Genomic DNA, 13,139 nt, shown 5'->3' on the forward strand with positions numbered 1-13,139 from the left:
TTTTTATTGGATATGCCTACTGTTTGTAAATGTGACACTTTGAAATATAAATTGAGTTTTATAGAATCAATATAAACATTAGGTTAACTCCTCAGTTTAATTTTCTCCCATTTCAAAGTGCCGCCTTTACATAAATCACGTATTTTGCTTCCAGTAGCTTGAAGACACAGTGCCATATTTATAACTGAAAAATAGTCATTATTTTAAGTGGGAGAAATTTAAAGTGCAGAAAAATATTCTATATTATGAACATTTTTACAGAACATTTTACTCCAAATTTCTCTGATTTAACAAAAAATAAGTGTTCGATGGCATCTGTCGCTGTAGATACACATGGTATGCATGAGCTCGCCATCTGGTGTTGGGTCGGAGTGTTACAAGTTGTTTTTCTTCGAAGAAGTGTTTTCGAGTCACGGGACCGAGTGACTCCTCCTTCTGTGCTCATTGCGCATGGGCGTCGACTCCATCTTCGATTGTTTTCTTTCCGCCATCGGGTTCGGACGTGTTCCTGTCGCTCCGGGTTTCGGAACGGAAAGATAGCTGAAAACGGAAGATTTTCGACGGTATCGTTACGATCCGGTTCGAGATAGACACATACGACGACGCGTTTAACATCGAAGCGCTTCGGTACCCTTCGGGGTAGATTTCGGCACCCCGTCGGGGCCTAGTCGGCCCGACCGCGTGGAGAACAACGCCGATGGAACGGACCCCGTTTCGATTCTGCCCCGAATGCCACAACAAATATCCTTATACGGACCTACACTCGGTCTCTAACCTGTGCCTGTCACCCGAGCACAGCGAAGAATCCTGTGAGGCCTGTCGGGCGTTCCGGTCCCGAAAAACTCTGCGCGACCGTCGAGCGAGAAGACTGCAGATGGCGTCCACGCCAAAGGAGCGTCGACAGTTCGAGACAGAAGAGGAACAGGAGGAATCCTTTTCCATCCAGGATTCAGACTCCGACGAGCTAGACTCTACAAAAACTGTGAGTAAGACGTCGAGATCAGAACTTAAAAAAGGAAAGAAGGCCCAGGGGACGCCACTGCCAACCGGCCATGGCTCCACCCAAATTCTCGGTGACCAACAATCGGCACCGAAAAAGGCCCATTCAGTGTCGAGATCGTCCGACTTCGGTCGAGACACCGGCACGCAGCCTCCTCGGGACCGAGAGAGTGCTAAACAGAAGCATCGACACCGAGAGTTCGGTGTCGACACGGATCGACGCCGAGACAGTGGCGCCGAAGACCATAGAGGCCAAGAATTTTCGGCACAGAAAAAGAGGAAGGTTACCTCGGAGCCGAAAAAACAATCAACAGGGTTTTCGGAGCCGAAAAAAGCGACATCAGACCCTGTTTCAGGCTCCTATACTGAAGAGCATTCTATGTCTTCACAAATGAAGAAACATAGATTTGAACAAGAACTGCAATCCACTGACGTGGATCACACGCAAAAGCGTATCTTTATTCAGCAGGGGACTGGGAAGATCAGTACCCTTCCACCTGTCAAACGAAAGAGAACGCTTCAGTTTACTCCTCAGCAACAAACAGCACAAAAGGTAACACCTCCTCCCTCGCCTCCACCTGTAACTCCGGCTTCGCCAACTTACACCCCGTCACATTCGCCAGCTCACACCGCCATGAGCCACGATGACCAAGATCAGGATGCGTGGGACTTGTACGACGCACCAGTGTCTGATAACAGCCCAGACACATACCCAACTAGGCCATCACCACCGGAAGACAGCACAGCCTACTCACAAGTGGTGGCTAGGGCAGCACTATTCCATAATGTGGAACTACACTCGGAACAAGTAGAGGATGATTTTTTATTTAACACCCTCTCTTCAACCCACAGCTCCTACCAAAGCCTGCCGATGCTCCCAGGCATGCTACGCCATGCAAAGGACATTTTCAAGGAGCCAGTTAAAAGTAGGGCAGTGACGCCTAGGGTGGACAAAAAGTATAAGGCGCCTCCTACGGACCCTGTATTCATCACCTCTCAGCTGCCACCAGATTCTGTGGTGGTAGGGGCTGCCAGAAAACGGGCAAATTCACACACTTCTGGGGATGCACCTCCCCCAGATAAAGAAAGCATGAAGTTCGATGCAGCCGGGAAGAGGGTTGCTGTCCAAGCAGCAAACCAGTGGCGCATCGCAAATTCACAAGCGCTGCTAGCGCGATACGACAGAGCCCACTGGGATGAGATGCAGCATCTCATTGAACATCTCCCAAAAGATCTGCAAAAAAGAGCAAAACAGGTTGTTGAGGAGGGTCAAAACATTTCAAACAATCAAATACGCTCCTCCATGGATGCAGCAGACACAGCCGCAAGGACCATTAATACGTCGGTTACCATCCGTAGGCACGCATGGCTCAGAACGTCTGGATTCAAGCCAGAAATTCAGCAGGCAGTGCTTAACATGCCAGTAAACGAAAATCTTCTGTTCGGTCCGGAGGTCGACACAGCCATAGAAAAGCTCAAGAAGGACACTGACACTGCCAAGGCCATGGGCGCACTCTACTCCCCGCAGAGCAGAGGATCTTATAACACCTTCCGCAAAACACCTTTTAGAGGAGGGTTTCGGGGTCAGGCCACACAAGCTAGCACCTCACAGTCTGCACCGCCCACCTACCAGGGACAGTACAGGGGAGGTTTTCGGGGCCAGTATAGAGGGGGGCAATTCCCTAGGAATAGAGGAAGATTTCAAAGCCCCAAAACCACTACCAACAAGCAGTGACTCACACGTCACTCACCCCTCCCACACAACACCAGTGGGGGGGAGGATCCGTCAATATTACGAAGCATGGGACAAAATAACTACAGACACATGGGTCCTAGCAATTATCCAACATGGTTATTGCATAGAATTCCTGCAATTCCCTCCAGACATACCACCAAAATCACAAAATTTATCAAAATACCATTCACAGCTTCTAGAGATAGAAGTTCAAGCACTACTGCAAAAAAATGCAATAGAATTAGTACCAAGCACACAAATAAACACAGGAGTTTATTCATTGTACTTCTTGATACCAAAAAAGGACGAAACACTGAGACCAATTCTAGACCTCAGAGTAGTAAACACATTCATCAAATCAGACCACTTTCACATGGTCACACTACAAGAAGTGTTACCATTGCTCAAAAAACACAACTACATGACAACCCTAGACCTCAAAAAAGCATATTTCCATATACCAATACATCAATCACACAGGAAATATCTAAGGTTTGTATTCAAAGGAATACATTACCAATTCAAAGTATTGCCATTTGGTTTAACAACCGCTCCAAGAGTATTCACAAAATGCCTAGCAGTAGTCGCTGCACACATCAGAAGGCAGCAAATACATGTGTTCCCGTATCTAGACGACTGGCTAACCAAAACCAGTTCGCTCACACAATGCTCAAACCACACAAATCAAGTCATACAAACCCTCTACAAACTAGGGTTCACCGTCAACTTTGCAAAATCAAACATTCTGCCAAGCAAAGTACAGCAATATCTAGGAGCCATAATAGACACGACAAAAGGAGTAGCAACGCCAACTCCACAAAGGATCCAAAATTTCAACAGAGTCATTCAACACATGTCTCCAAACCAAACAATACAAGCAAGAACAATACTACAGCTCCTAGGCATGATGTCCTCATGCATAGCCATTGTCCCAAACGCAAGACTGCACATGAGGCCCTTACAACAGTGCCTAGCCTCACAGTGGTCTCAAGCACAGGGTCACCTTCTAGATCTGGTGTTGCTAGACCGCCAAACTTACCTCTCGCTTCTATGGTGGAACAGTATAAATTTAAACATAGGGTGGCCTTTCCAAGACCCAGTGCCACAGTACGTAATAACAACAGATGCTTCCATGACAGGGTGGGGAGCACATCTCAATCAACACAACATAAGAGGACAATGGAACATGCATCAAACAAAACTGCATATAAATCATCTAGAATTATTAGCAGTTTTTCAAGCACTAAAAGCTTTCCAACCAATCATAACCCACAAATACATCCTTGTCAAAACAGACAACATGACAACGATGTATTATCTAAACAAACAAGGAGGAACACATTCAACGCAGTTAAGCTTGTTAGCTCAAAAAATATGGAAGTGGGCAATCCACCATCAAATTGGTCTAATAGCACAGTTTATTCCGGGGATCCAGAATCAGCTGGCAGACAATCTCTCTCGAGATCACCAGCAAGTCCACGAATGGGAAATCCACCCACAGATTCTGAACACCTACTTCACACTCTGGGGAACACCACAAATAGACTTATTTGCAACAAAAGAGAACGCAAAATGCCAAAGCTTCGCGTCCAGATACCCACACAAGCAATCCCAAGGCAATGCCCTATGGATGAACTGGTCAGGAATATTTGCTTACGCTTTTCCTCCTCTCCCTCTCCTTCCTTACCTAGTAAACAAATTGAGTCAAAACAAACTCAAACTCATTTTAATAGCACCAACGTGGGCAAGACAACCCTGGTACACAACACTGCTAGATCTGTCTGTAGTACCACACATCAAACTGCCCAACAAACCAGATCTGTTAACGCAACACAACCAACAGATCAGACACCCGGACCCAGCATCGCTGAATCTAGCAATCTGGCTCCTGAAATCCTAGAATTCGGACACTTACAACTTAGCCAAGAGTGTATGGAAGTCATAAAGCAGGCCAGAAGGCCATCCACTAGACACTGCTACGCAAGTAAGTGGAAAAGATTTGTTTGGTACTGCCATCATAATCAGATACAACCACTAGACGCAAATCCCAAACATATAGTAAATTACTTGCTCCATTTACAAAAAGCAAAGCTAGCCTTCTCTTCTATTAAAATACACCTTTCAGCAATATCTGCATACCTGCAAACTACCTATTCAACTTCCTTGTATAGGATACCAGTTATCAAAGCATTCATAGAAGGGCTTAAAAGAATTATACCACCAAGAACACCACCTGTTCCTTCATGGAACCTAAACGTGGTTCTAACAAGACTCATGGGCCCACCTTTCGAACCCATGCACTCTTGCGGAATACAATTCCTAACCTGGAAAGTTGCCTTTCTCATCGCCATTACATCTCTAAGAAGAGTAAGTGAAATTCAAGCGTTCACAACACAAGAGCCTTTTATACAAATACATAGAAATAAGGTCGTCCTACGACCTAATCCAAAATTTTTACCAAAAGTTATTTCACCATTCCATCTAAATCAAACGGTAGAACTACCAGTTTTTTTCCCACAGCCAGATTCTGTGGCTGAAAGAGCACTACATACATTAGATGTCAAAAGAGCATTAATGTACTACATTGACAGAACAAAAAACATCAGAAAAACTAAGCAGCTATTTATTGCATTCCAAAAACCTCATGCAGGTAACCCAATATCAAAACAAGGTATAGCCAGATGGATAGTTAAATGCATCCAAATCTGCTACCTTAAAGCAAAAAGACAACTGCCCATTACTCCCAGGGCACATTCAACAAGGAAAAAAGGTGCTTCAATGGCCTTTTTAGGAAACATCCCAATGCAGGAAATATGTAAGGCAGCCACTTGGTCTACGCCTCACACATTCACCAAACACTACTGTATAGATGTGCTATCCGCACAACAAGCTACAGTAGGTCAAGCTGTATTAAGAACTCTATTTCAGACAACTTCTACTCCTACAGGCTAAACCACCGCTTATGGGGAACTAACTGCTTACTAGTCTATGCATACCATGTGTATCTACAGCGACAGATGCCATCGAACTGAAAATGTCACTTACCCAGTGTACATCTGTTCGTGGCATCAGTCGCTGAGATTCACATGGACCCACCCACCTCCCCGGAAGCCTGTAGCAGTTCAGAAGTTACCTTCAATTTTGTACATTTGTATATATATTATTTAATCCTTTAATAGGTACATACTTACATTTTTTCATTGCGCGGGCACTATTACTATAGTACAACTCCTACCTCACCCTCTGCGGGGAAAACAATCGAAGATGGAGTCGACGCCCATGCGCAATGAGCACAGAAGGAGGAGTCACTCGGTCCCGTGACTCGAAAACACTTATTCGAAGAAAAACAACTTGTAACACTCCGACCCAACACCAGATGGCGAGCTCATGCATACCATGTGAATCTCAGCGACTGATGCCACGAACAGATGTACACTGGGTAAGTGACATTTTCAATTTGTTTTATTCATGTAATGGTGCCACATATGGCAAAAGTTATGTCTTGTGCCACAAATACATATGACACAGGCTCTCACTCAACCAAACACTTATATATCACTTATATGCACGCATGTTCATACATTCCCAAACTCTGTGCTCTCACTGACACACGACAGCCCTGTCATAGTGCCCCTAGTCAGAGTATTGTGTTCAAACCATAGTATCTGGCTCTGTGGACATTAGGCTTAGTCATGAAGCTGAGCGAGTTTGATAACAATGCATGAGTTGCTTGGCCTGCAGTAGCTCACAACGATTTTCACTGATTGGCAGTAGCTCTTTCTGCAGAAAAGGTTGGAGATCCTTGGGACACAATCCAGACATCTTACAAGGTAGTGGGAGTAATGGTAGGACAAAAAACCAAAAGCTCACTAACGAGGACAAAGGGAGCAAAACTGGCACTCATAGCGAATGTTTCCATGCTTTACGTCTAGACAGCAGCCACATGGTCTTCTGTACACATCTTCATAAACATTACTTTGTAGACTTCCAAGTTAGCAAGGAGGCACAGGTTGAACAAAGAATATTAAAGCCCATGTTTGTAAGTGCAGATTTCAGGTCTGCCAACTCACACAGTGCCAGAGTGTGTCTCACTACATCAGCTCCCTTCACATGGTGAGGAGCTGATGTCATATAAGCTTTAAACTGCTGACCTCCATTAAGGGGTGTGTAAACACCTCAGGACATCGTCACCAGCCTAGCAAGCATTTTTATTTCTTTGATGTAGGTGGTTTACAGCAAGGCTGGGGCAAAAGTGCCTTGTAGGTAGTTCTCAGCACAAGGCCCATGCCCGCCAAGGGCTATCCCTCTCCTCACACTGGGAATTTTTTGTCTTAATTGGCAGGTCTGAAACTCATTTAAACCCAGTCTACGGAGAGGGGAGAAATCTGCTACATAATTGTTGCATAACATTCAAATTCAAAAAAGATTAATGCTGCAAAACAAAATGGTTACTTACCTGTAGGAATAGTATTGCGGCTTAAATAAAATTCTGGATTCACATATGACCCTCCCACCTCCCCAGGAAATGAGGAGGTTTTGAAAACAAGAGGTACAAAGATGATATAAGAGATGAGAAGCCATGACAAGATCAGGAGTCACCAATGGGGAAAAGAATTTGAAGATGGCAACCACACAGAGGAGCATCCGGGGTGTCGTCTCATGTAAAGGACACCAAATGGTTAAGGCCACCCAAAAGAAACAAAATATGAAAGGAGTACAAGAAAAAATTCCAGACCCAAACACTTCCCTGCAGAATGATGCACAGCATGTGAATCCAAAAAATGCTTCAAGCTTCAGAACTACTCCTACAGGTAAGTAACCATTTTGTTTGACGCCAACCGAAGCAGGCACACCAGTGTCGGTGAGTGCTCAGTCTTCTTCAGGGCCTGCTGGTAGCTATCGCAAATGCTTTGTACATTGATGATTTCCCTGACAGTGACTGCCAGTGTTGCTTCAATGTTGATCTGGACAATAGCTCTGTCGACGGTAGTGGTGTGAACAGTGGTGCCTTCTTTCTTCGTTCCTCTCTTTGGATCTCCCTCCGAGTCCTTTGGAGCACTGGATTGCGTCCCAGTTTATGCAGATGCTTCCCTTGTGGCCCTGTGCTTCTTTCTGCCATTCAACACGGTGTCCTCCCGTTTGTGTCTCAGTACTAAGTCTCTCTCTGTCTTTGAGGGTCCCCCTAGGCATGTTAGAGGAAAAGCAAAAGTGCTTGATGGGTTGACAGGCACAGCAGACAGTCCTGGTTGGGCTCCAAATGCAGCTACTTCCTTCCACATGAAAAATATGTGAGAAACAAAGAAAACGTTCTTACTGAAAAAGTAGGCTAAAAGCCCAAAGAAGGTCTTAATTGGATTTGCAGCAGTTAGACGTCCAAGGAATTTTTCTGCAGGCAAGTGCAGAAAATAGTTTTTAAAATACCCACAGTTTTTCAAGACCCTGCTCTCAGGAAAAACCATTGGAAAAAGGAACTGATCCAGAGGCAGCTGCCAGTGCAAGGCATCATGGGACTGAAAGCCTCTAGACCTCATAAAGGCACCAGGTGGTGTTGTAACTCTTCTAAGGTTAAGCCTATCAGGCCTCCTTTTTTGCCTCATATTTACTTTTATGCCACAGTTTGACTGTTACTTGCTGTAGTGCAGTTATGTGAAAGGGTTTTCTTGTTTTTTTATTTTTATTTTTTGGTAAAAGTGATATTCCCATAACATAATTGCCCAGTGATCTGCTTTAGAGGGTGTTTCCCATTCTTGGGTTTGCTGTTTTTACACCTGATTTATAAATCATCATATGTGTTAAGTGCTCAGGAAATTATTTTAACTTCCGTGACTTTAGTAAAAACTCTACAATGCACGACCTAGACTCCAAGTAACCATTACTTACCCATGTATAATATTTCTTTATTGGCTGGAATGTTGTCAGTAGAGCAGGCTGGCTAATGTTTATGCTCTTCTTGTAGACCTTGTATTCTGTGTATGTGAATTAAATCTGCAGGCATTCATTATAAGTTTTCCTTTTTCCTTTAGACACAAATCTTCATTCCTATGCAGACTTTGCTGGTGCGACAGAGATATTTCTGGAAGCAGAGTTGAGCGGAGGGGAAGGAAGTGTTGCATGGCAGCACACACAGCTCTTCAGAGAGAGCCTACAGAACAAAAAGGAGACCTCCATGGAAATTCTCACCACATTTGAATAACTCTGAGGGTCAGATGTGACTGTAGCAAATATGTGGAAATCCCTGATTAAACTTTACTAGATACATTGTCAGAGCTGGATCCGGACTTTGGTGTGATCACTCGTAATCCTAAGCATGAGGAGCTTGCCTCTGCTTCAAACCACAATCAAGGAATTGGAGGGCTGTACTGAGCAATGCAGAAAATATAAGCATTAGTCAGTCTGTTAATGAAAAGGAACGATTAGCGTAAGCACTTGGTTATAACTTAGAGTCCTGCATCTAGTGAAATTCCCACATTTTTCCTTTCACCTTTTTTTTTATTTTTGATGGTGCAATTGCTTCTTGAGGCTGTAGAAACCATTATGATTCTCACTTGGCTTCTCAAATGTATTTGTAGCAGCTCATAAGTACTTGCAAAATATTTGTAGTTCTAGTCACAAACTAGAATCTGTGGGCAAGAAATATTGGAGACCACGAAGGCAGAATGTCTGTCTCGCATCATTATCACGACCTGTGAACTGCTAGTGCCTTGGCTGCTGCCAGCAAGAGCATTTCACACACTTTAGACTTTTGGTGGGATGTATATTAAAATGCAAAGCATTCCTCGAAGGAGATGCTTTTCTAAATTTGGAAAGTTTTTGTGGGTTTTAAGCACTTATCGTATGACACACTTTTACATATTGTTTATGTAAAGGCTGATGTATTGCTATTAATGCGGACAAGTTTGAGCAAGCTAGAAAGACCAAAACATTTCTGCATCAAGGCTTTTTGTGGAACAGTATTCTCCTTTAGGAGGTGTGACCTAGAACAATTGGAAACACTTGCTATCCTCTCATGGTAAGGACCATCTATAAGGGAAGAACTATTTTGCCTGTTGAAAAGCATTTGAGAACTCTTGTTTTAGATTCCCATGATATGCATACTTCCGCTTCCCAGTATTTGGGCATTAAATGGTAGGTAGTTTGTTTTGAAACCATATGTATAAACCATGGGTTGAGACTCTCACAATCAGCCTGAAACTCATCATGTCACATAACATGTCGCCATTATATGAGGCATCAGAAGTAAAGCAATGAGAGAGCCAAAGTCAACCATCCATAGAGGAGAGTTAGGTCAATAAATTATAAGAACCCAGCAATTTAAATTTTAATTCATTTAACATTTTCCAAACTCATTTCTGAATATTTGTTTGGGCTGGAGAAAGCACAGTTAAACTTTTTGCAAAGGTATCTGTGGGCAGACTTTGAAATGTCATCTAATCTTAACCTTCCACAAAACAGTGAGCACACAAGATGCAAGGCCTTGGCAAATTCCTGCTGCATAGTTAGGTAAAGACTGAAAGAAAATCCTCTTGTGCTCCATGTACAATGGTGATGGACCAGCGATCTGCTAGAGTTTTTCCCACATACGTAACGCCATCATGAACTTTTCCATGATTTGAAAGTGGAGAGTTCAGATGTATCTGCGTCTGACCATGATAGGCAGCATGGTGCATCACTGAACTTAGGGAAAACGCATTCCTATGTTCATTCTAACCGAGATAAAGAAACATTCCAGTGCTGCCACAGGAATACCAAGAACCATTGTAAAGTTCAAGAATCCCTCTTGTTACTTCACCATAGAGGTGTTAGCAGGCCTGAAACATTAAAAATTTAACTTGAGCCAAAAACTCAAGTGTAAGCACGCACTGAAATAACCACCATGTTCAGAAAGAATATGGTGCATTTTCAATACTGAACATTCTTTCCAAGTCAAAAACTGTCAGCAGTGAAAAGTTTCTGAGACATTAGGACACTGATCCACATGCATGAAATAATTTTTTGAAAACTTGCAATATAGCCTTTAAGGAGCCTATATATCTAAAAATGAAACTACAAAATAAAGAGGAAACGCTAGGTACTGTGTTACACATGACCCTCGTCCACACTACCTGCTGTTGATGATAGACAGTAGGGAACTTGTCAGCTTGAAAAAGCTTAGGGTTAGAACATGTATATTCCCCAGAGGAGAGTGATATAAACTGTTACCCAATTAAAGCATCCCTTCAAAACAAACACACAAGACTCGAAACTGCTGTTGATATGCCAGACCTAAAGATCAGGCCTACAACTGAAAGAATTCCAGATGCACTTACACTGCAGTGTGGTGCTTGTCTGTCCTCACAATACAGAAACCGCATATCAACTTAAGGAAGTTTTGGGACTGGGCACTAAACGTTCACCTTACACCACACAAGAACATAAGTATAATGACAATGAAATTATGAGCAACTAACAACAGGTTTGGAGACAACTCACCTGAAGAAACAGACCACACTATTTTGCTTAAGACACCAGTCATCAGAGCTTGTTAGCTAAACTTAAAAGAATGATCCCACCAGAATAGCTACACAACCATTTTGGTACATAATCGTAGTCCTAACTAAAATAATATAATCTCAGTTTGAGCCAGTAATTGAAGACCAACCAAAGAATTGATTTCAATGCGCTTTCTTTAATAGCCATCAGCTTACTTAAGTGGATCAGCATATTACTTGCTCTCGCAATTTAAACCTTGATAGAAATGCACAACCACTAGGATTTTCTACAAACACATCTGAAATTCTCCAAAATAAGTAGTCCTCTCCCCCCCACCAGTTTAAATATAAATACTTACATTCTTTGATAAAGAACACTAGTGTACTATTCAGACAGAATATAAGAAAAACTAAACAATTCTTTTAAGTAGATTTTAGAAAGCCCTACATAGATTATGCCATCACGAAGACTGGCATTGCCAGTCGTGAAGGTAACTACATTCAGACTTGCTGAGGACTGGCAAATAAAGAGCTTTCAAGAGTGCACTGTATCATGAAGAAGGCTTCAACCTTAGTTTTCATCCAGCGTTAGCATGCCTATATATTTGTAGACTGAATTCTGTATGGGAGAAGCCGGTTGCCTCCCACTTCGACTTTACACTCGCCTACATGTTAGGAGGAACAATATTGCACCAACATTAATGTACAATATATGAATCTAGAGTACGATTCATGCTTACAAAAACATTACCTGTAGCGAGACGAGCACCTTGTAGCTGTTCTGGTCTAACATGCAACCCACCCACACACCCTTTGAGGTAGGAGTGCAACAGACTTTTTGTTTTTTTAAGTTTACATTCTGACTTATTTTACCTCTTAAAACATAGCCAAGGACCTAAAGACAATCTGACTTTGGCGTTGTGGTAGCCAACACTCTTCTATGATTGATGCCTGACATTTAATTTTTCAATGAAATGACACTGTTCTGAGCCCAACTACTAGATGATTGAATTATGCACACCATTTCTTCACTGCAGTTATATGTACAAGCAAATGCACCTGAAGACCTGTGCTAGTCATTCTGGATGGATTGAAATATGCATTAAGTACTTAAGTGAAGATAGCCATGAGAGGTATTTGTACATCCCCACAGAAAACCTACAGTAGCACAAAGAAATGTAGATGAGGCATGCAAGATAAGTAAATATACACATTTTTAAGTTACAATAAAAGTGTATGGGGCGTAGAGTGTGGAGTTTTACAACTTAAAAATAAACAGTTCTGTGGTGGTAGCTCAAGAGGGATCCTACAATTTTAGATACCTGGACCCCCAATTGCTACGTTTGTTTTTTACTCTATTTTTATTATTATATCAAATAAATTGAATTAATTTCTAAACTGAATATTTTTGATGCATTTGTGCAATATAGCAGGGCCAGAAATTATTATTAAATATAAATGTGAAATCATTTTTACTTTAAAAAAAAAAAAAAAAAAAAAATCCATTTTATGGGACATTGTTCCTAACCGATCAAGCTGTTTTGGTTTCTAAACTTTGTAACATTTAATTATTATTTACTTTACATAGTTGTTACGCGAACAACGTGACAGAAGGCAGCACAATACTGTCTGAAGTATCAATGAGCACCCTATGCTTCTGCAAATGATCAGCGACATCACACAAATAAGTTGAAAAGAAAAAATAAAGCATTTAGCTCTAGATTTGAGAGTCCAGGTGCTTAATAAAATTACTCTGAAAATAGTAGAAGGAGGTTGAGGACTGCAACACAAAACCTAGTGTGGGGGTAATTCCTTATTACAAGGGTCAGGCCCAAGAAGGCTGACTGGAGGCTTAACATCCTGAAACTGTTTTTATGGCTCGCTGGTGACCGCGCATTTATGCACGTTGCCTTGCAAAGGATATTGTTTACAATAAA

At 42.3% G+C, this 13,139-nt stretch overlaps 1 protein-coding gene across 1 annotated transcript in view; it reads left to right on the forward strand.

Annotated features, from left to right (window-relative positions):
- NGLY1 (N-glycanase 1) overlaps positions 1 to 12,605 on the forward strand; it is a 177,905-nt gene extending 165,300 nt beyond the window's left edge. Inside the window, exon 12 of the mRNA XM_069212023.1 lies at positions 8,758 to 12,605. Within this exon, the coding sequence (XP_069068124.1) occupies positions 8,758 to 8,927 (170 nt within the window). The 3' untranslated portion in view covers positions 8,928 to 12,605. The remainder of the gene's footprint in view (positions 1 to 8,757) is intronic.
- The last annotated feature ends 534 nt before the right edge of the window (positions 12,606 to 13,139 follow it).

The sequence above is a fragment of the Pleurodeles waltl genome, chromosome 10 (assembly GCF_031143425.1).
Source record: "Pleurodeles waltl isolate 20211129_DDA chromosome 10, aPleWal1.hap1.20221129, whole genome shotgun sequence".
NCBI lineage: Eukaryota > Metazoa > Chordata > Amphibia > Caudata > Salamandridae > Pleurodeles > Pleurodeles waltl.